This window comes from Mya arenaria, chromosome 12 (genome assembly GCF_026914265.1).
Source record: "Mya arenaria isolate MELC-2E11 chromosome 12, ASM2691426v1".
In the NCBI taxonomy this organism is placed as follows: Eukaryota; Metazoa; Mollusca; class Bivalvia; order Myida; family Myidae; genus Mya; species Mya arenaria.
The window spans coordinates 18,075,153-18,099,963 of record NC_069133.1 but is presented as its reverse complement, the minus strand read 5'-3'; the positions used below and the strand labels follow the sequence as shown (position 1 = coordinate 18,099,963).

The window sequence follows — 24,811 nt, the reverse complement described above, 5'->3', positions numbered from 1 at the left end:
CAAAATAAGGGTGATACCTAATTTGTCTGTTGTACAATGTTAAATAGAAAATTATATTAATTTCAGAGGATAAATAATAAATACTATTCTCACAGTAAATCCATCATCATTCTCATAATCATCATCATCATCACCGTCATAATCATCACCGTCATAATCATCATCATGTTATCATCATCCTGTTATCATCATCATCATCATCATCATGCAGCAGCAGCTGCAGTAGCATCGACAATATAACAATGTACAAGAAAACTTTGCATGCTATCTGAACTCTTTCTTTTTAAGGAGTCCATATATACTCCAGCTATAAGAATAACTTGACTGATGTTTTATATAGTTATAAGATAACTCTCAATTAAAATGTACATACAAAAAAATGCATATCACATATATCATGTCACAGAAATACTGATCGAAGCGGTTCGGATGTGGATGAAGTCAAAATATCAAAAACATCTTCAATGTCATCACCAGATCGTTTCTTCGTCACCAATGGTGTTCTTTTGTACCCTTTGGCTCTTGGAGAAATTATTTTGCGAACACGTAGTACACTGCACTTTTTAAATATTATCCATTCAATATATTTCTTGCATTATTCCGATTCTAAGAAATCTTAAAGGAACATGAACAAATAAATAATGTTCAATGTGATCACCAAGATGAAAACAATCGATGCAGGTACCAGCATCAAACAATTTTGGCATGTTATCCATTTCTTATATTAAGTTTGAATATATTGTATAATACTAGACATAGTAAAGTAGTAACCTATGCTGCTTCTTCTGCTGTTCTGCTGCTAATGGTGATGTTGTCAATGACGGAAATGCACAATCCCCTCTTGTAGTCAAGTCATATATCTATACAGTTTTATGTTTTGTAAGTTCTGTCTCTATGTATCATTCAAGGAATGACTGTGTTGTTGTTGTTTTATGTGCACAGTTATATGTATTATCTTGTACCTATATAAGTCATACCGGAACATAAATTTATAAACAATCCGCGTATGTGTGAAATATTTCACTAGCTCGTAGAAGTAAACAAATAGACACACAAAATCAATGTCTAGACTCCCGGCAAGTCACCGCCAGATTTATCCATATATCGTTACAAAAACTACCTTTAAATTAAAGAAAAGTTATTTTTAAATAATTTCTACATATGTATTGACTTGATATGTAGTATGTAGAAAACAATGTTGAAGCCCTAAATGCGTGGTATCACAGTGGAACGTGAACTATGTGCTTATACTCGCTGAATTGTGACTACTTCTCCCTTTATAACCTTTATTGATACATTCAAATACATATATCATAAAAAATGTAATGCATAGGCGAATAAGCTATGTTCTCCCAACTCAACACATCAAACACGTTAGCGTTCAGCGCATTGAAATGGTTGCATTTAAAATAGTGTTATTTAACCGAACCTATTAACAACCAAAACATTCGAAATCCTTTACCCCGGTTTATACATGTACACAACCTGTCAGATTTGTCCTAGATTTACAGATTAATGGATACAATCGATGCATGTAAGTGCATTATAGTATCTGAACTTGTTTTTTTCGGCATAATGACATAAATAAATATGTGTTTAATAGTAGGCAATGATATTTTCGTGAATTTATAATGAAGATAATTTAAAAATTGTGGCTGCGAGGATCCTCTGCGCAAGCACCGCTTGCTACTTTTTGCTGGGATGGTGGACGTCACAAGTCTGCCATAGTCTAAAAATCGTCAAAAGACTCATTGACGGCCATTTAGGTGGACTAAGGTGTACGCAGGAGGGGAACCAAGATTTAGGGACCCAACCTTTTACTTACTCCTCTTCCTCAGAACAGTAATTTATTTGGTTAAAAGCACTGGTAGGCGGTTTGAGTGGACTCCCTCAAGACAATGCCAACAATTTCTAGTCAGAATCGATGCATTTTGGGTGTATTTTACAACTTTTTCTTCTTTATTGAAAAACGTGAATTGCATAGGCAGAAATGAGTTTCAACGATAGTTTTTGTTAATATGACGTTTTGGATTTAAGAGTAATTTTGACGTTTGAGATTTAAAAAACCCTGGGTGTTAGAACTGAAAAATTGGTGTAAAAGTGTTGTATTAATATTTTCAGGCCATATCCATGCTGGGCTGGTCGAGTCCAACTCCAATACAGGAGAGAGCCATACCTCTGGCACTGGAGGGGAAGGACATACTGTCCCAGGCTAGGACAGGGTCGGGGAAGACAGGGGCATTTGCCATACCAGTTATACAGAAAGTCCTCATCTCTAAACAGGTTTGTTCTTTTTTTGTCTTGAAATGAGCCAATTTTTCTGTGAATGTCAGGAAACCAGTGATATAAAACTTCTAATAAAGTATCAGATAGCAATTTTTCATATTTACGTTTGAAATTTGATGTTTTATACCGATAAACTCATTTTTCTTTGAGTGTTTAAGTAACGCTTTGTCATTTGGAAATATGGTCATTTTATTGCGATCAGATTTTTTGTTATCAGTCTTATACAGTATCACTGGTTTCCAGACTTTATGCAAAAATTGGCTCGTTCCAAGACAAAATGAAAAAGCTGTCAAAACGGTCAATCTGGGAGAGTGCAGCTTTTGCTTGATTAAATGCTCCTCATATGAATTTCAGTTCAATCTTTCAGCCTATGAAAATGTAACACACAGGAGTTTCAGAATTTACTTATTAATTATTCATCTTTTTCTTTAAGATATGATAAATGGTTTTAAAAATAAAACGTTTCTTAATATTATAAATATGTTTATTTTCATTTCATGCTATTGTTTATACAGCATCATAAAATGCTGAGATTGTTTTAGATATTTTTTAGCTGTTTGGTTGCTTATTGTTTGTAGACAGCAACAGAGCAGTGTGTTAAGGCAGTAATTATGACCCCAACAAAGGAGCTATGTAGTCAGGCCTACAGAAATATACAGGTATGAAGTTTTGGGTCTTTGTAATGACCGGTACATGTCCATCATTGGACCGTGTACTAAGAAATTTATCTTTATTTACTTGTACGCTTAACATTCCTTTGATATGTTATAATAACAAGTAAGTTAATATAACTAAAAAACAACTGTATTCCATTGCAATATTAAGTTCCGGGAATTTTAGACTAGGGTATTTTAATTTTTTGTTACCTAGTTTATTGGGGCTATTTTGTTGTTGACAATGGTGCATATCAGTCTGAAAACGACTATTGTGTGTGGGGGTATTCGTCGGTCCATTAGCAAACTCAGTTGATTCGTATCAGCTGAACATATTAGGTACATTAATAAACATGGTTTAAACACATATTTGATTAGTTCATTCCAATTTTCTTTAGCTTGATTGTGTAGAAAGCTAACACTCACGAGTCTGCTTCCTGGATCAAATTCACTGAGAGTCCATGTGACTGGAGATCGAACCTAGGAATTCTTGGTCAGGAGGCAGACACTCTTCCTCTGAGCCATCCCGACCTGAATAACTCTGCCTTCGCATCTTTCAGGCATTAAAATTTGGAACGTCTATAATGGAAATTTGTATATGTACAGGAGCTGACATCATGCTGTTCCCGGGAGGTGAAGTGTGTCGATGTTTCTCCTCAGGTGCCCTTGCCATCACAGAGGTTGGAAGTTCTCATAACTATTTTTATAACTTTTAACTTGATTGCAACAAAAGTTGAAAGCTTATAGAACTATGCTCAAATTGGTTTCCTAGATAGAAATAAGGATGTAACAGTGCTCCAGCTATGCCTAAATAGCAGGTTGGCGCACCCGGCTGCCCTTTTCCAGCACCCTGTTGCCTTTTTGGTTCACCCCGCTGAGCCATTTTATTTGACAGAGTCAATTATCAGAAATAAGTATGAAAATAATGAATAAATAATTTTGAAATTGAAGTAAAAATAACAGTTTTAATAGGTACTAATTACAAACTATTAGTATTGAAAGTATAAAATGTAGTTACAACACATAAACAATAAGAATTGAACATTGGCACTTGCAAGTGCCCCATTAAGGCTCATTCAAAGTGCATCAAAAGTGCCCTTTCTGACCTAGCACCCTGCCCTTTCTGACCTAGCACCCTTCCCTTTCTGACCTAGCACCCTGCCCTTTCTGACCTAGCACCCTGCCCTTTCTGACCTAGCACCCTGCCCTTTCTGACCTACATGTAGCACCCTGCCCTTTCTGACCTAGCACCCTGCCCTTTCTGACCTAGCACCCTGCCCTACTGACCTAGCACCCTGCCCTTTCTGACCTAGCACCCTGCCCTTTCTGACCTAGCACCCTGCCCTTTCTGACCTAGCACCCTGCCCTTTCTGACCTAGCACCCTGCCCTTTCTGACCTAGCACCCTGCCCTTTCTGACCTAGCACCCTGCCCTTTCTGACCTAGCACCCTGCCCTTTCTGACCTAGCACCCTGCTCTTTCTGACCTAGCACACTGCCCTTTTCAAATTCTGGCTGGAGCACTGTTGTAAGACTCTCTACTTTGATTTTACAAACCTGAAAAATATATTTCTGATATTATTCAAGATTTATTTTCAAGTTCCAAAGTACTTGATATTCAAATCAAGTTTAATCCATGATATATATACATGTAAATTGTTTTATCATTTATTTAATGCAACACCTATATATACTCAATTGTATGATACCATTACAATTAGTATACACAGTCTTACAAAATCCCATTTCCCTTTTAGGCCAATGTTGTCAGAGAAACCAGATATCGTAGTTGGTACCCCGTCTCGCCTGTTGGCCCATATACAAGCAGGGAACCTTGATGTCAGCGAATCACTAGAGATGATCGTCATTGACGAGGCTGACCTGGTTTTTTCATTCGGATATGAAGATAACGTGAAAGCTATACTAAAGTAAGTGGTAAACTATCATGGAGTGGTTAATGGTCTTATTGTCTCTTAAAGTTTACCCACACACAAAAATCATACAAAAGAGATCCATGTCAAATTAGGGAACCCAGTCATGTTAAAGGTTAAAACAAGCCTATGTATAGCATGGTCCATAACTCTGGCCTTGATAATTGTCATGTTATCTCATTGGCAAACATCAACTTTTGCTTGTGCAGTTTTTCACTATTGTATGTAATGGTTTTATTAAAAATATACACTGTCATTTCACATCTTATTTCAATCATTACTTCATATTTTTGTACCACATACAAATTCATTGTGTTCTATTTTCAGACAAGAAATGTAAACAAAACTTGCCAGTATTTATTCTGTGCAAATAACATGGATATGCTTACAACAGTGTGTTGGTTTATTTCAGTCACATGCCAAAGATATACCAGGCATTCCTGATGTCTGCAACACTAGGGGATGATGTTAAGGCTCTCAAGAAGATGGTGCTACACAATGCTGTAAGCAAGGAAGGAACATGTATACTTGTACCCATATATAAAAAACACCATGGTAACACCATCGGCATAAAACCATGGATATAACACTATGGCAATATCACCATGTACATGATACAGTCAGCATAACACTGTGGGCATTATACTTTGTACATAACACAGTGGACATAACCCTGTGGACATAAACATCAGCGCAGAATTGGATTCCACTTCCTATCATGTTTTAGCATGGACGTACTTAGTGACCAGCATTTCACTCTTATACTTATTTGCGCATCCGTGACAAGTGAAAATGACAAAATAAAGTCAGTGCCTTATATAAATGTACATTCATGTACTTGGGTTAAGTTTTTATGCTCATGATAGGAAGTATATAGTTGCTACTTTGTCCGTCTGTCTGTCCCCTATTTCACTCCTAAACTCCTCAAGCGATGAAATTTTTTTTAAATTCGCTATGCACAGATTTTAAACACATGAAGTCAACTTGCAGAATGCATGTTCCAACCAGATATCTTCAATGTCAAGGTCAAACTTAGGGGTCAAAGGTCAGATTTTTGGTGACAGCTCCATGACTTTTCATCTGGTGGAAGAATTTCAAAATTACTTTGCACAAGTGTTCACAACTATCAAGCAGCGATCATGTCAAGGTCATCAATTATGAATTTTAAGGTAACACTTTAGGGGCTTATTTTCATGACCCCTCAATAACACATCCAATTTTGGAATGTTTTCAAATGATTGCATTTTTAGCTCGACTATTCAAAGAATAAGGAGTGCTATCCTAGTCACCCGAGCGTCGGTGTAACCACTTTTGTTAAAGATTTTGTAAGAGTTTTGTACCACCTCAAATATTTTCAAAGTCCATTGACAGCTGGCTTTGAAACTTTGCACACTTGTTCACCATCATGCCCCCAACCAGTACACAGGAGGAGGTAACTCTATCAGGCATTTTGACAAAATTATGCCCCTTTTTCTACTTAGAATTTACGTTAAAGTTTGTGTACCACCTCAAATATTTTCAAAGTCCATTGACATCTGGCTTTTAAACTTTGCACACTTGTTCACCATCATGCCCCCAACCAGGAGGAGGTAACTCTATCAAGCATTTTGACAAAATTATGCCCCTTTTTCTACTTAGAATTTACGTTAAAGTTTGCGTACCACCTCAAATATTTTCAAAGTCCATTGACAGCTGGCTTTGAAACTTTGCACGCTTGTTCACCATCATGCCCTCAATCTGTACACAGAAGGAGGTAACTGTATCAAACATTTTGACATATTTATGCCCCTTTATCTACTTAGAATTTATGTAAAAGTTTGCATACCACCTCAATTATTTTCCAATTCAATTGTCATCTGGCTTTGAAACTTTGCACACTTGTTCACCATCATGCCCCCAACATGTACACAGGAGGAGGTAGCTTTATCAAGCGTTTTGACAGAATTATGCTCCTTTTTCGACTTAGAATTTATGTTAAAGTTTGTGTACCACCTCAGATAATTTCAAAGTCCATCGATATATATTGCTATGAAACTTTGCACACTTGTTCACCATCATGATTTCAACCTGTGTACAGGAGGGGGTGACTGTATCAAGCTTTTTTACAATATTATGCCCCCTTTTTTACTTAGAACTTACGTTAAAGTTTGCGTAATACCTCAGATATTTTTAAAGTCCATTGACATATGCCTTTCAAACTTTGCACACTTGTTCACCATCATGATCCGAACCTGTGAGACTTTATACAATGGTATTCAACCACCCAGCCTAATTGAATAACCAAGTTAGATAACTGTATTTTGCAAATAATTGCTCTTAATTATTAGACTTAAAAATTGTGGTTAAAATTTTTCATGTAACCAAATTTATGTTAATATCTCAGCACATCATGTATTGCATTGAAATCTAATCTAACAGTGATCCATGCATGTTTCGCCAAAACTTTTCAATCCTTACACTGAAAAGCGGCGGAATAGTCGATTGGCTGTCTCTGTGACAGCTCTTGTTTCACAGTGGAGAACTTGCCTTGCCTATTTAGTTTTATGTTTGTTAAAAAAGTTGGTCCAAGCTGATAATGAATTTACATTTAATTCAAATGGATGTTGCATTACTCTCCCTTTGTCTGTTGATCTTTTTTATTCATCATAGGGATTTCTTTCATACATACATTTGTTCGACACCAAGAAGCATTGAAACATATTAATTTGCAGTAAGAAAAGAATTTGTGTCCTTTTTTATTTCCAAGAAAGGTACAGGTCTAGGAAACAAAATATTCTTTTACCATGGTTACCGTATTGGTTTAATGAGTAAGTAATTTATCATGTATGGAGACAATTTTTGTATACAGTGTTTTTGTTTTAGGTGATACTGAAGTTAAATGAAACAAATCTTCCGCAGACATCCCAGCTTACTCAATATCACATAAAGTAAGTTTATTTTCTTCAAGAATTTCTTAAATAATTTTGTTTATTTCCAATAGACTAAAACCAATGTCATTCATATCTACTTAAACATTTCTGTTAAACAATTTTTTAAATGAATTAGAACTATATTTTACAATCAAAGTATTCTCTTGTCTACAGATGTGCAGAGGAAGACAAATTTGCCTTGGTATACGCGTTGTTAAAGCTTCGACTGGTCCGAGGGAAAACTATCCTGTTTGTGAACAACGTTGACAGGTGTTACAAGTAAGTTGGAACTGTATGGTATGCACTGAGCCTAATGAGATACATGTACACAGTCACTGATTGGTCATTACTGGCCTAAATTGTGATCAGATACCACAGTGGTTAGGCCAAATAAAAATAATGTTGTGGTTCTGATTACCCGACCAATCCAATTTTATTTTTTGGGGTAAAATAAAAAATATATATCTATTATTTTATGTAGCACTTTTGTTTGTAAAAGGGGAAACAGTTTTATTTTCCTTTTTTCTTTCTTTGCAACATTAATGTCAGAATCAGGGCTTCTAAAAGTTTCAATTTGTCCATGCCCTTTAATTAATGATATTGGCTCTTAGTAGCAATTGAATGACAATTGTTGACATTAGAAAAAGATGCCGAATTCGACATCTGTCTTTCATGTAATAATAAGTCAGTTAACACAGACCATTGTCGACCGTTTCACCCTCAAGGATGTCCCCTGGTTTATAGGGTTTTGTTGAGTGACAAACACTATTTGTGTATTACAATTTCTACATTTTTTACTGACTTAGCCGAAATTGGAAAAAAAAATGAATAAATTTCACACTGATTTTAAAGCTTGGTTCTGTAACTGAAATAGGTTTGGCTAGGTCAAAATCAGTCCACATCAGAAATTGTCAGTTTTTAGAAGCCCTGGTCAGAATATATACTGAAGTACATACTTTATACACAAAAAAAAAAAATATATATATATATATATTTTCCAGGCCTACCTGGCCTGTGTATTGTCAGCATACAACAGAACAGTAACCACAATGATATTTTAATTGGATTTAGCATGCCCTCTTCTCACTCAGGGCCCAACAGAACTGTAACCACAATGATATTTTAATTGGATTTAGCATGCCCTCTTCTCACTCTGAGAGCCCAACAGAACAGTAACCACAATGATATTTTAATTAGATTTAGCATGCCCTCTTCTCACTCAGGGCCCAACAGAACAGTAACCACAATGATATTTTAATTGGATTTAGCATGCCCTCTTCTCACTCTGAGAGCCCAACAGAACAGTAACCACAATGATATTTTAATTGGATTAAGCATGCCCTCTTCTCACTCAGGGCCCAACAGAACAGTAACCACAATGATATTTTAATTGGATTTAGCATGCCCTCTTCTCACTCAGGGCCCAACAGAACAGTAACCACAATGATATTTATGCCCCCTTTTGAAAAAAGTGGGGTATATTGTTTTGCACATGTCGGTCGGTCTGTCTGTCTGTCTGTCGGTCGGTCGGAATACCAAATGGTTTCCGATCAATAACTTGAGAACGCTTTGACCGAGGGACCTCATACTTGGTATGTGTATTGGTCATCACCAGCAGATGAACCCTATTGATTTTGAGGTCAGTGGGTCAAAGGTCAAGGTCAGTGTGACCTTTACATGAAAAACGGTTTCCGATCAATAACTTGAGAACGCTTTGACCCAGGAACCTCATACTTGGTAGGTGTATTGGTCATGACCAGCAGATGAACCCTATTGATTTTGAGGTCAGTGGGTCAAAGGTCAAGGTCAGTGTGACCTTAACATGAAAAACGGTTTCCGATCAATAACTTGAGAACGCTTTGACCCAGGGACCTCATACTAGGTAGGCTTATTGGTCATGACCAGCAGATGAACCCTATTGATTTTGAGGTCAGTGGGTCAAAGGTCAAGGTCAGTGTGACCTTAACATGAAAAACGGTTTCCGATCAATAACTTGAGAACGCTTTGACCCAGGGACCTCATACTAGGTAGGCTTATTGGTCATGACCAGCAGATGAACCCTATTGATTTTGAGGTCAGTGGGTCAAAGGTCAAGGTCAGTGTGACTGTAAGCTGAAAAAAGGTTTTCTGATTGTCCATATTTTAAGTGTCCAAATCCTACTAACAATTTGGCTCCCAAGGGGGCATAAATGTTTCACTAACATCTCTTGTTTAATTGGATTTAGCATGCCCTCTTCTCACTCAGGGCCTATATTTACTAACCTCTTGAGTCCAAGTTTGAGACATAAAACCACACAGTTTAATTATATTGTATATGAGAGTTAAGCAACAATTGCAAATCATTTGCAGGATCTGTCATAAATAACTTGTTTTGCAATTATATATTCATCTTTTGTTGCAAATAATTTTATAAGAGATATTTTGTAATATTTAGAAAATGTCACCGGAGTCTAAAATCTAAAGACTCAGACTCAGAAAGTTAATGATTATGGTCCTAGGACAACGTTGGTTTGTGATCACTTTGCCAGGCAAATGGGTTTCGTCAGAGTAATGGTAATCAATTATTAAATAGCTATTATTATAGCTTAAAATGTATTTGCACATTTGCCTCTTTGAGTTATTTTCCTTTCACCTTTACAATTTAAATTCCCTTTGTGCTGATGAAAGAAATAATGTTAATAATATTATGAAATCATAATTTATTATACTGTTATCCATGATATTGATATACTGGTTATAGCAGAGAAATATCTTCCATTACAGCGTGACTGTTCTTGAAGGAGTATTGGATGTTGAAAATTTAAAAATGGTGACCTACGTAACTTGTTTCAGGTTACGCCTGTTTCTTGAGCAGTTCGGGATTCCAGCCTGTGTTCTCAACTCTGAGTTGCCTGTAAATTCAAGGTAATAAAATTAATGTTATGTTTGGCAATGGTTTAAAACTTGCGACACCATTTTCAAAAATTATTCATCTACATTGATATTGTGGTTAAGCATTCAATTCGCTGCGTGATCATTTCGGGAATAACCGCAAATACAAGTCTAAACCCGTGCATAATTTAAATCTTCAACATGACATGTAGTGAGGATTTGACAAGCTACATAGTCTGTTTATGCTTTAAAGCTTGTTTAAATAAAATCCTTAAGATTTAGCCAATCCTTTGTTGTCTTTTGGCAAAAATATTGGCGATGTCTTCAGGCAAAAATATTCACCTTGGCTTTCAAAAAAACGCATTGGATATATTCTTTTGGACGCCAAAAAATTTGTCAGATTGATGACTTCAGTGTCTGGTCTTTTTTCCTCAAACTTGGTAGTAAGGTTGACTATGACTAGCAGATGATTTTGAGTTCAATAGATTAAAGGTTAAAAGATTTTCGAGCTATTGAACACAAAAAGCTTGTCCAATTGGGTATGTTTAGGCCTAAGGTCCTCAAAGTTGGTAGGGAGTTTGACCATTACCTGCAGATGACTCCTATTGATATGAAGGTTAGCAGGTCAAAAGTAAAGGTCACAATGACCTTGAACACAAAAACCTTGGCCAATCAAGATGAACAGCACATTTGGACATTCGGTCTTCAAACTTTGTTGGGAGGCTAGTCATTAGACTCATGACCTTTAGACACTTATTGATATTTAAAACAACATATTGAAGGTCATGGTCACCAGAAAAACCAAGGCCAGCTTTCAAAAAAGGTAATAAAAAATTGTACACTGATTAATAACTTAAATGGATTTGCTTGAAAGTTGCAAGAAATTAACCATTTTCGTATTATTATTAAAACAATACTCGTTATCACTTCAATTGACCTTCAAGCAGATATAGATGTTTTGATGTTTAATATGCATTTCCCATTTTTAACCAGGTTTTCACCAAAAACCAGGTTAGCAGAATGGGGATGTCAGTGGGTGGACGGAATGGTGGTCCTCAAACATGGGTTTCTGCCCAATAACTTAAGTTAGAATTGATGAATAGTAATAAAAGTTGGTGCCTAGGTAGCTTATGTGAAAAGTTAGCTTGGGATTCTATATGGGGGGTCCAGGTCAAGGTTACTGTTACTAAAAATATATAATGGTTTCCACCCAATAACTTAAGTAAGAATTGATGGATAGTGATAAAAGTTTGTGTTGGTAGCGTATGTGGAGTGCTAGCTTGGGATTGTCTCCGTTACTAAAAATAGAAAGATGGTTTCCACCCAACATCTCGAGTTGATGGAAAATAAACACATAAAATAGTATTTTTCAATTACATTTTTTTTTTAAAGTAAAGATAAAGGCTGCCACTGATACCCATATTAAAAACCTGGTTTTGTGGCATTGTGGTGCCTCTAGTTTTTCATATTATTTTTTTGTCCTAGAACTCATGTAACCAGTGACAATATGCATTAGTATAGCAAGCTCAATAACTCTTGCTTAAATACATGTTAAGTTATGCCCCTTGTGGTGCTCTTGTGTATCTTGTTGTCTCCAATTATTTGTTGTTAGTATTGACACTCCAGTTTGCTTCAAATTTAAGAACAGCCCTCAAAGGAATAAATCCAGATTTGTCTCTTGGCAGGATTAACATGCTAAATAAAAGTTTATTAACTTGGTATTGTCTGTAACATGAAATAATTCAATATGTTTTGAAAGAAGAGCTACAGAAAGGACTAAGGATGAGAAAAATAATATTATGTTCATTGACATAATGTCATGGTTGTGACTGATCTGGCAGATGAAAGGACTAAACCATTTCAGCGAGGGGTCTTGGGGACACTTTAGGCATGCAATGGGCTAAAAAAGAGTGAATCACAACTGAATGTGGCATATATTTAAAAATGTTAATTAAGTGACGCTAAGTTTTTCCTTTATCTGTAGCAAATGATAAATTTATATCATTGCCAGGTGTGTAACTGCCTATACGCAAGTACGTGACTGAATCCACATGATTCTGACAATTTTTTTTTAAATTAGCCAAAGTTGCATCATGCGTACTTGACTACATGATCCTAAAACTGTCCATTCTCCGGCATGCCCCTGGACCCCCGTAGCACAATTATGAATCCACATGAATAGAGGGCTAGCTGCGCCCCTGATTGCTATTCAATATTTTATCATTATCACAAGATTAAAAGTTATTAAATTTGGTCATATTTATCTACTGCATTATCTGGATGTTTATTTTGTTCCCAAGTCTGTTATGATAACATACTTACAGGTGATGTTATTACGTCATAATGTTACTCATTTTCTTAATGCACACGTAATTATTTGACCAGCATGAACCATTGAAAATGTGAAAATCTATAACAATGATTTTATTGGTTCCCAAAACCACAGCAGGAAGATAACATTCACATTCTGACGTTCTTTCTAAGGCTTGAAATCATAAATCTCCAGGCGTAACCACACTTGTTTTGCGTCAAATGCTTTTCAGTAAAAAAAATATTGTAAGGACATTTATTGCAAAAATAATGCCTGTTACTTTACAGGGTGACGTGGGAACTCTGGTTTAAGACTAAAATTAAATCGGGCATAGGATTCATCCATTCTTTCATAGAAGAAAATGTTAATTAATTAAAGCTGCACTCTCACAGATTGAACGTATTGACAACTTATTCATTTTTTATCTTGAAACGAGCCAATTTTTGTGAAAATCCATGGGAACCAGTTATATAAGACTGCTGACAAAAATTTAGATCGCAGATTTTTATATTTAAGTTTTAAAATGATGTTTTATGCATTTTTCTTGAACTGTTAGTAACGGTTTAAGCCATAAAACATTTATTTTCGAACGGTAATATGGAAATCTATGATCTGATTTTTTGTCAATCTTACAGTATATCATTGGTCTGCAGATATTTAGGCCAAAAATTGCTCTTTCCAAGACAAAAAAAATAAATAAAAAAAGTTGTAAAAATAGTATATCTGTGAGAATGCAGCTTTAAAGATACACTCTTTCTCCCAAATAAGGTTCACCACAATTATTAATATTGTTTTAATTTTCCTGAAAAGATGAATAAATGTCAAAAACAATGGTTCTTATGAAGGATATCGAGTTTAATTTTAAAGAAATGAGCATAAAACACAGTATTTCTACCTTATGAGACTATAGTAGACCACAGTAAATCTTTTAGCATTCACCAATCACTTAATATTTTTGCACTTTCTGCTGTTAGATTCACAGTTACATTCTTGTTATCAGTAGTTAATATTTTCCATAAATGCATTATTTAGTAAGTAGTAAGTGTTACGGAAATATGAAAATCTGTGATCTGATCTTTTGTCAGCAATATTATATCATTGGTTTGCAGATATTTACGCAACGATTTGCTCTTTCCAAGACAAAAAATAAAAATGGTAAATCTGTGAGAGTTCAGCTTTAAACTGTTACTATCGGTTTAAGGAAAATGCCTTAAACATCAATTTTTGAACTTGAATATAAAAATCTGCAGTCTTATTTTTTGTCAACAGTCTTATATAGCCGGTTTTTATGCATTTTCGCAAAAAATGGCTTGTTCCAAGACAAAAAATTAAAAAGTTGTCAAAACGTTAAATCTGTGAAAGTGCAGCTTTTAAAAAAAATAATAGAAAAATATTTTGTACAGTTGTTAAGAATATTTTTTTCGCTTTGACATTTGCATCATTTACCATCTCCGTGGCCCAGTGGTTAAGCATCCGCCTACAGAGCGGGAGGTCGTGGGTTTGATCCCTGGCCGCGTCATACCGAAAGATGTTAAAAATTGGTACAAGTAGCTCCCTTGCCTGGTGCTTGGCATTTAAAGGGTAGTGCTTGGAAAAGTGGTGTACTCAGTACTGGTTTAACCCAGGAAAGTTGTACCCCGTGTATCAGTGCTTTACACCAAGCACGTAAAAGAACCAAGGGGTAGGAGGTACCTTGACTAAATAAATGTTTATGACTTTGGAAACCATTTCAAAAGGGGTGTAAGTCCCTTAACCCTGTTTTGGGCGTGAATCCCTCAAACTCAGGGTTGACATTTATCGGTGGTTAGAATCCGTGATAACGTCAAATCACCTTCCTTTTAGAGATCTTAATGCAGGCATGGTGATAGAACAAACCCGGATATTGAGAGATCGATCTGTTTTGATATGGGTGTATGTGAACATTCTTTCAAAAGTGGGCAATATGAATGTACGTATAAGTATCTGGAATTGCAAAAAAAATAATTATGTGGTTTGATTGGCCCACGCAACCGTCACACAATACGCCTACTACTACCTCTTTGTGGTCTGTACCTGGCATTGAAAGAAAGATTGACGTGGTTTCACCTTGACCTACTTAACCCTTCCTATATATAATCCTTTAAAATAACATGTTCCACATATTGATTACCAGTTTGTTTGCTTTTCAATAATTTCTGTATTTTTTGCAAAGATAAAGCACATACCAGTTAGATTATGATGTCATCTGATAGCCTGGCCCGAACTTCTTAAATGTAATAAGCTTACGTGACAAATTTCTTTCTCAGTCCAAAAACTGTTAAGAATGTTAATATTCAAAAATTATACCAAAACAAAAATAGTCAGCATAACTTAATCCTGTTATAAATGACATTTCGAGAAATTAAGGCCTGGTTTCACAGGCCATAACTATGAACAGTTTCAAGTCCAGATCTAGACAGAAAAGCACTTTTATCAAGTTACAAATAATTATCTTCATTCCATTTGTTTCACAAAAATAAACATGTACTATAATTTTATAATTACAAGTAGTAATAAAATTCAACATATTTTATCATCAGTATGCAACCAGAAGGAGAGTGATTTATAACAGCTTTTGGCTGTCTGAACAGAGAAGCTGAAATATTTATATTAACTAGTTCATCAGAAAAAAAAAATGATTAAGTTTACATTCAAAAGAGACTGTGGTAACGTTGGCTCATTGTCAATGCATACTTTTTAGTTTAGAAAAGCAAAAATAAATACCTACATACAGTTTGGTTTGAAATTTTGCGACCTTATGGACCACTCATAGTAAACCTTACACTTCTTAAGAGTACCGGTGGACAGTTACAGGCAGAATCTATATGATAAATGTCTTTATGATATTTTTATTGAAACACAGTTTTCTCCTAATACAGGGTTTTGACTTGGAATTTATGATCTTAACCCTTAAGATTTTTATTGAGACAGAGGCCTGTTCATTTTGCTAGGAAGATTAATAACACCATGCGCAATAACATTCGTGATGTGTTCTGGAGCATTTCGAATGCATGGATACCGCTGCTTCCTTAGAAACAGAAAGACACACGATGTGTAAACCTCGCATAAATGCACAATTTTTTTATAGACATTTTGAGATTTTGATGTTGTTGTTTTTTCCAGGTGCCACATTGTGAGCCAGTTTAACAACGGCCTGTATGATTACATTATTGCCAGTGACGAGAACCTCCTACAAGACCCCAGAAATAAACCACAGCAAGATAACACACAGAAACGGTGAGTGGATTCTCATTCCGAACCAATATGTAGACAATGCCACATGATCCTATCCCTCTAGATTTATCAAAAAAGTTATCCAAATTAGTCTGGACAAAAGTCATGGTTGTAATGGAAACATGAGTAAAGTAATTGTCGTAAATTGTCAAGAAAATGAGGTGGAGAACTTTAGTTGAAATTGAAACAAATTAAAAATACATAATTATTTCATTTTTTTTTTAATTTGTAATAATTATGTCTGAAGGTCCAAAATGGTTCGATGGAACTCATGTATTCATGTATTTCATCCAACACTCAGCGGCCATTCAGTGCCATAAATAGTCTAGACCCTTTCGTCAGCTATGTCTTAATGTATGGTCAATTTACTTAATTTGAATCATATTAAACATGTTATTTAACGTAGTTCATTGTTTAACAAATTAAATGTTAAACTCTTTGAAACAATTGCTTTTACTTTCTTTGAGTACATGAGTTCTTGACTGAGCAAACGTTTACTCTTATAAAGCGAATTTGGGCTTAAAATCTCAACCAAGCCCTCATTTCAGTGGGCGTAAGAAGGATCAGGAGTTTGGCGTGTCAAGGGGCCTGGACTTCCAGAATGTGTCTAACGTGATCAACTTCGACTTTCCAACCACCGTACAGGCGTACATTCACAGAGTCGGGCGGTAGGTATTTTGGTTGTTATCTGAAATAAGAAAATTACAACATAAAGAATTTCACATAGTCTTTCGAAAAATGTTTTTGCAGAACTTGCCAGTTTGGAAAGCTGCTTTCAAAACGTACTTGCCTGAAGCTTTTTAGCTTGCCAGAATCAACTCTAGCAATGTAGCTTATTTGTTTATTTATGCAACGGGCTAAACCCCTTCTACATATCGTAGACTGAACATTAATACATAATCTTATAATTATGGATGTATGTTAACGTTTTCAATGTGAAGGTCATACAGTTACTTATAAAATATATACAAATTGACTGATTACGCTAGTAGAAGCAAAAAGAGTTGTTAGCTTGAGAAACTGATAACAATTATAAAAAGAAAAGGCTATCCGAACGCAAATGATCGTCAGTGCATGTTGATGTTTTTTTCATTCGATTTTCAGTTTTCTTTATTTCCTATCATATTTCTTAACTTGCAAAATTGAGCAGATGTGTTAAAATTCATACTTGTCTGCAGCAATTTTTACTTGTCTCAGGCTTAGGGTAAGGTGTTTCAAGCGGGTTTGAAAACTGCACAGATATGACAAGAAAAATCGGGGTTTAAAGATTTATGTTAAGCATGTTGCAATTGCTTCCCTTTACTTAGTATAACATAATTAAAATAATGGCTTTTTCAATAAAACAAGCTATGACAACATTGTCAAAAATTGTTTACTTATGAGTTGATGATATTTCAATCTTGAAATGGGACCTTAACATAAATATTGACCATTTTGTCGACTGGTTAGCGCACTCGCCTCTTCGATTTTCAGCTGTGGCTTATAATTGAGTTTGGTTGGTGGTCGCCAAGCAAGACAAGTGACTTGCCCTCGGGTTTCCCCCGAGGCATTAGATTACAGTCCCGCGTAACATTGTGCCAATGAGAATGATTAATATAATGATGTTAGGTTTAAGCGCACTCGCTTTGCACCTAGAGGTCCTGAGTTCAATTCCCAGCCTGGGCGTATGTGAGTTTGGTTAGTGGTCACCAAGCCGGACAAGTGGGTTTCCCCTGGGTAATCTGGTTTTCCCCACACAATAGACCACACTCTCACGTAGCATTGTGCCAGTATTAATATTATGTTGTCATTATTAATATTAATGTTATGTTGCCATTATTTGTCTCACAATTGTTGTTTAAATAAATAGGTTGAAACTTATATCATGTTGTTATAACACTTCGCAAAGACAGTAAAATGAAAAAAAAAACAAAAAAACTTTTACCATTCTCATTCACAGGACGGCAAGGGGAGAAAACAAGGGGACTGCACTATCGTTTGTTTCCATTAAGGAGATGCCATTGTTGGAAAATGTCGAAGCAGAACTGGCCGGGCATGAAGGTAGGGATGAAAACATTGGTGCGAAATGTGTAATATAAAACTATGGGTGAGGCTGAGATGCTGTTTGTCAAAATATTTGACGTCATATATTTTCGTTGGCATGAAATTTTAAGGTTTGCCGAAGTTTGTTGATTTGCTGTTTTCAAAAATAGAATAATGTAAAATCACGACACGCCGAGTGCATGTATTTCTTTACTTAAGTCATGCCGATTATAAAAGTCATTAAATTTATGTTTTCTTTATTAAATAACAATGAATCTTTAATCAAGTTTTTTTTAGACTGCATAATTTCAGTGATTTTTTTTTTCTAAATTGAAAGCAACCTTTAATGGCAGCTGGTGTGTGCAATAAAAAAAACCCATCCTGCTAAGAAGATGATGATAAGTGTTAATGTAGTGTTTTTTTACAAATTTGCGGCTGCCTTATGCTAATCACCAGGCTGTCTCTCTTCATTTTTATATCTATATTGAATTTTCAATTGTACTTTAAACTTTACCAACGCAGACCAGATATTGTGGGCTGGTATAGCAAAAAGAAAAATATGTGAACTTTAAGTAAAATAAGTAGTAACTGGTCGATTACTTTTTTAGACGGTTCAACCGAATCTTTTTGAGAACCCTGTGGTCCATATTAATTGAATCTAAGAAAGATGTAGCTAATCGGATTACTTGGTATTAATAACTTACTATTAGAGTGAATGAAATCAATGATGTATGACCATTGAATCACTTTAAGTTGCATAACGAATACCAACCCAGATCAGTTCTATAAATACAAATCTATAACCACAAAGGATTAAATGTCCCCCTCAATGCTTTGAATGATGAAATATATCCTGTTTATAGCATATATTTAGCTTTCACCTTTCAGTTTTCCTCCCACAAGTGATGAATTCATCTGCGGTTAACACATTGTTGTGTGCACTTTAAGTTATGTTAATAATGTACTGTGAAATCATTAATGTTCGTGGGGCATTAATGTTCGTGGTTTTCGTGGGTTGGGTGATCCACGAATTCAAGATCCCACGAAATATAAACCCTTTATTCACTTTTTCAATTGCCTTGTTACGTACATACTCTACTGTAGTATATTATTTACAGAGGTCGCAGTATACAGTGTTAACACCTGTCTCACTGTATAACTTACGATCATTATTCTGTTAATATATAATAACTGCCTTTAACAAATAATGAACCAAATCAATTAAATGTGTTTTATGAACCAAATGACAGTTATAAGCACGTGTTTAAACGTGCGCTGTTAATGAAAATCTCCAAGTTTACAAGATGTGCGTGATGAGTGTCCATACTCGATTTTTTTATTTAATGAAATAATTAATCGATTACTAGTACATCAAAGGTTACTAAGCACCGAACATGACAACATACGCAACGTTTCGTTGTTTTCACAGTTTGCAAAATTCTTAATTGGCATTCAATGGCTTCCCCTATCTTTATCTATGATCAGGGTACATCTTCGTTTATTACCTTTATTCCCAATTAAATCGATAAGTGACATGGTTATATGCACTAATTGGCATGTCGTACCACATTGGCGAGTGTCATAAACCGAGTGACATAGAAGACGGAAATCACGGGCCAGCGCGTGGATATTATGCAGACGATCTAGGACGATTGCATCTTCGATTTCATTTTTTTTTTCAAAAATGAAAATCCACGAATTCAAGTACCCACGAAATTGTTTTTTTCCGGCAAACCACGAAATTTCATGCCCACGAACATTAATGATTTCACAGTACTTTAATTTTATAAGATTTGTCTCCCTTTGACCACAATACATTAACACTAAATTCCTCCTAATTTAGATGAGTTAATTACTATAAAAGCTCACAAATCTTGTGAGATCATATTTATAGCATTCTTTTAGGAAATCTGCAGAATTTCACCCCACACACATAAACAAATCTCAGTATTAAGCAATTGCAAAATTTGAAGTGAAAAAATACATTTTTGTAAGAAGTGTGTTCAAAGGTATGTTATAACAAAAATGTAAGTACCAGGATGTGGTCCAGGATGCCTTCTCTATATTGCTGAGCAATGCAGACAATTAATAGTTGTTATACTTTAAATTTAGTCCAATACCTGCACTCAGAGAGAGTTGTTTTCATAAATATCTCAGATTAAATATTAGATATGTCCTGCTAATTTTCTGGTTTTATTCTTAATTCTTTATTACCTGCTGGACAAGAACTTTGCTGTCTTTTGGCCTGATGCAACATGGATTTCTTGAAAAATTAACAAGTGTTACACTTCAAAGTGAGTGAAATTTTCTCACAGAAACGTGATATACCATTTTAGCTTGACTATCAAAAGTAATAAGGTTTTACTACTCGCCCTGGCGTCGGCTTTGGCATTTTTGCTTCTTATTCCAATACCCTTCATTCAATTCACTTAATACTTCACACAGTTGTTCAGGACTATTAAAATGAGATTCCATAACTGCATATTATCCTAAATACAAATTTTGACCCCTGATTGTCTTAGGAACTTGGGTTAAAGTTTTAAGGCATGTGACAGGTTAAAGTTGGGATTTTTACTTATAACTGCTATACCCTTCATTCGATTGAATTTATACTTAACACAAATATTGATGACCATATTAAAAATAGGTTACATTACACCATTTCATCCAACAAATGCATATGATGGCGCCTGATTGACTAAGATTTTAAATTTCGGGCGCATATTATCTGGTTAAAAGAGGGCAAGTTCGTATTTTCACTAAAACTTCTTTACTCTTCACTCAATTGACTTAATACTTCATACAGTTGTGCAAGGTCATCACACATTTAGGTTCAATAACTCTTAACTAACCTTAAATACAAATTATGGCCATAGATTGACTTTTTTTCTTCTTTTTTTTATTGCTTTTGACAGGCACATTTTTTAATATATTTAACCAAAGTGATACCTGGTTATTAGAATGTTGTACGCCCATGGTTTGGCAGGCCGACATAAGGGCGGCGTCAAACTCAACTATTGTATAGAATAATCTGAGTTAGGTTTGACAAAAGGTGACCAAACTTAGTATATGAGAAGATTTTATGGAGACCTTTCATGGGATTGCGTTTTTATTTACATATGTGACATTAGAATATTGACCCAAGATTGTATGGCAAGTTCATTATTTTAATTTCAGGCCATGAGTCTGCCGTATTCAAGCCGTACCAGTTCAAGATGGAGGAGATTGAGGGCTTCAAGTACCGAGCAAAGGTAATCCCGACTTGATGGGGGTTTTAACGCCATTTTCAGATATGTGCTTGTTTCATACTTTTGGTATGATGTTTCAAGCAGTAAGTTTACAATGGTTGGATTGTATGTCATGTTCACTTGCTGAAACGATTCCATGCGGTTTATGAAAACATCAACAAATCAGGTATTTTTCATTTTTTACCCTGTAAGTGCCTTATTCTTGACTACTGGATGTTTTATTTAAATAGTGTTTAAATCGTTTCAGCAGGTGTGCATGACACATGTTCATACCATTAGTTTAAGGAAATTTAGTTTTACTCTCTTGAGCCTGTTTCATTGTAAATGTCCAAATAAAATCTCACACAGTGCTAGGACTAACAACCAATGGTGATATCTGGTACGAGTTATTTGGCTAAATTTTGACACGACTTTGTATTTAAATATCAATTATAAACCATTTAGATGTTTCTTTGATATCTGGTAAATAACTATAAAAAATAACCATTTGTGTGTGTGTTTGTGTGCGCATGAAGAAATTTTGAAATTTAATGTACTCGTATTATGTAAAGAGAAATATTCATTGCATTCATTTTTTGACACTAAATAATGTAATATATATTATGGAATAAGTTTTTAAAGGCACACAATATAGATTTGATGCAAACAACTTTTTTTTATTTTAATGCATTATCACGTTAGTGATAATGCAAAAAAAATTAGTTAGATACAGATGAAAAAAAAAATAGCTTTGTTTTGGCGCTTTTTTAATTGTGGAATTTGTGGCCACTATTAATTAAAAAAACAAAAATTTATAACGGCTAAGAAAAAAAATTCTGTACCTAAATCATATCCTTTTTTTCTTCTTTTTGTCATTAAAACCAAATATGTTTAACATGATAATGCATTAAATTAAAAAATATATTTGCATCAACCTTTATAGTGCGCCTTTAAAAGATACCATACATTACTTTTTATGGGTTTAAATAACATCTGCCATATATAGATGTTAGGGATGGCAATGAGTACCCGAGTACTCGATCGAACGTCCGAGTACTCGAGTACCAAATCACTACTCGAGTAAAAAATATATATAGAAATCACAAAATACACGATTTACAGACGAAGTAACAGATCTGGTTAGTTGCCAAGAAGACAATTTAAGGTCCCTCTAATCTGTGTACACAATTGACCCTAATAAATTAGTTGAGAGTTGCAAACTGTCAACAAAGGGCCGCTATTTCCAGTTAGCAATGATGTCAATTAGCGAAGTTTTGATAGCGGAACTTTCACCTACACAATTCTATTGTTTACCAATTAGAGACCTTTCACCAAACAATGGACGCTAACGAGCGAACCAGTAGCGACCATTATGAGCATTTATTTCTTAATGGGTGTATTTTGAATATTTTTGCAATTTTTATCACAATTGATTGGTTGATATCTTAAATCAAGAATCATGAATATTAATGAGGTAAACAACAATAATACTGTACGAAGTATTTCGTTCATTATTTTTATGTATGCTATTAGTAATTCTGATTGATGTTCATTATAAATCTCGACTATCTAGACGCTCGAATAAAATCCGGGTTGAACTTTCCAACTTTATTGTAGCTAATTTGCAGTGCATTCTTATATAAAATCATTAAAGTGAAATGAAAAAGACAAAATTAAAAGCATGAAACAGCATTTGTTTTCCTTTTATTTAATTTTCTGTTAAAGTACATAATGAAAGTCTAATTTAAAGATGAAAATGTCCAATAATACGACCAACGCCACAATATACGTCATGAACGATACATGCATAAACTATCTTGTCTTTCTAAAAAATGAATTCATTTTTTCCGACTAATCGAGTACCCGAGTACTCGATCGAAAGATTGTCCGAGTACTCGAGTACCAATTTTACTACTCGTTGCCATCCCTAATGGATATTATAGATATTTTTTAAAGCTCATAAATTAACCCATCAGATAAATGTATATATTTTTATATATTAATGGGAGTTATACAACAGGAAAACTCCAGAAATTGTGATATTCAGACTGAAAGATATAAACTTGATACTAAGGAATACGAGGACAATTTGATTCCATCTTTCCACAAGTGTCTGCATTAACAAAGCCATGATAGAATTTAGGTAGACATTTTCAGAACCATAAAGCGGACACATATTCCCATTTAGTCAGGAATAGTTCCAGTAATGGCCTTTCCTCATGAAATTCACCTCAAGGGTATATTATTCCACATATATGTAATAGGCTGGCAGTCATTTCCAATTAATATCATATAGAAACCGATGAATCTGCTGACAAACGCAAATTCTTTGCAAAATTGTCTCTGTAAGTTTTATTGTGTATTTTCTATTTTGAGAATCATCTTGGTAATTAATTGTTATAATAAAAGATTCTGTTCTACATTCTCTTGTAATGACTAAACTGAGCTACCGTTTTTTATTTTTCTATTTTCTGCACCAGAGAAGTGACAGGATTCATTTTTTACCTATATTTGAATACTGCGCCATTGTGGTAAAGTGGTTAGGGTGTCTGCCCACGAAGTTGGAGGTCGAAGGTTTGAGTCCAACACGAGGCTTGGGCTGATATGGCCAGTTTTCTGACCAAGCAGCTAGTATAATTACCTTCCTGCCTGCCATATAGGATGGGAATCCTCAGTTAAATTGAGTTTATTTGAGTTTATCAAGGTCTGCCCACGCCCATTGGCTGCATTATGGTATGACCTCGCCATGACGTCATTACGACTTAAATTGTGTTTAAATTCCATAAGTGACATGAAATAGAAGTGACAGCAATTTGCAGTCAAATTTATTTATTGTTATACTTGAAGAAACAGAGTAAAATACAAGAGATCCGGGTGCGATACCCTAGCTCTTTGAAAAGAGACCTCTTGGTTCTTTAATGTGCTCAAGTGTAAAGCATCGATACATGGGGTACAACTTTCCTGGGTTGAACCAGAACTGAGTACACCAATTTTCCAAGCACTACCCTTTAAATGCCAAGCACCAGGCAAGGGAGCTACTAGTACCATATTTGGACGTCTTTTGGTTTGACGCTTTCGGATAGAAGTCCAGAGAAAAGATTTCCATTTACCAAGAATTCTTAGTCCAGTAAATTGAAGCGGGAGGGGGGACACTAGAATCAACACACACTTGACTATAGCTTGTTCTGCTAGTTTCATGTTAAAGTGTGAATATGTGACTGGTTAATCCATCAAAAAGAAAGTTCACCATTTTGTGAAATTTTGTTTACCAGGAAGTTGAGGAACAGTACTTCTAGTAAGGGCATGTGTACCCGTCAACTACTGTTTTGTAAGCTACATCATCCTGGTCAT

The 24,811-nt window shown here is 35.1% G+C and overlaps 1 protein-coding gene across 1 annotated transcript in view; it reads left to right on the top strand.

Moving 5' to 3' along the window:
- The window catches only part of LOC128211181 (probable ATP-dependent RNA helicase DDX56), a 46,032-nt gene that overhangs the window by 1,109 nt on the left and 20,112 nt on the right, over nt 1-24,811 (top strand). The window contains exons 2-13 of the mRNA XM_052915636.1: nt 2,122-2,283; nt 2,865-2,945; nt 3,546-3,619; nt 4,695-4,865; nt 5,281-5,371; nt 7,731-7,795; nt 7,952-8,056; nt 10,610-10,681; nt 16,101-16,214; nt 16,760-16,879; nt 18,151-18,251; nt 21,411-21,484. Of these exons, the coding sequence (XP_052771596.1) occupies nt 2,122-2,283; nt 2,865-2,945; nt 3,546-3,619; nt 4,695-4,865; nt 5,281-5,371; nt 7,731-7,795; nt 7,952-8,056; nt 10,610-10,681; nt 16,101-16,214; nt 16,760-16,879; nt 18,151-18,251; nt 21,411-21,484 (1,230 nt within the window). The remainder of the gene's footprint in view (nt 1-2,121; nt 2,284-2,864; nt 2,946-3,545; nt 3,620-4,694; nt 4,866-5,280; nt 5,372-7,730; nt 7,796-7,951; nt 8,057-10,609; nt 10,682-16,100; nt 16,215-16,759; nt 16,880-18,150; nt 18,252-21,410; nt 21,485-24,811) is intronic.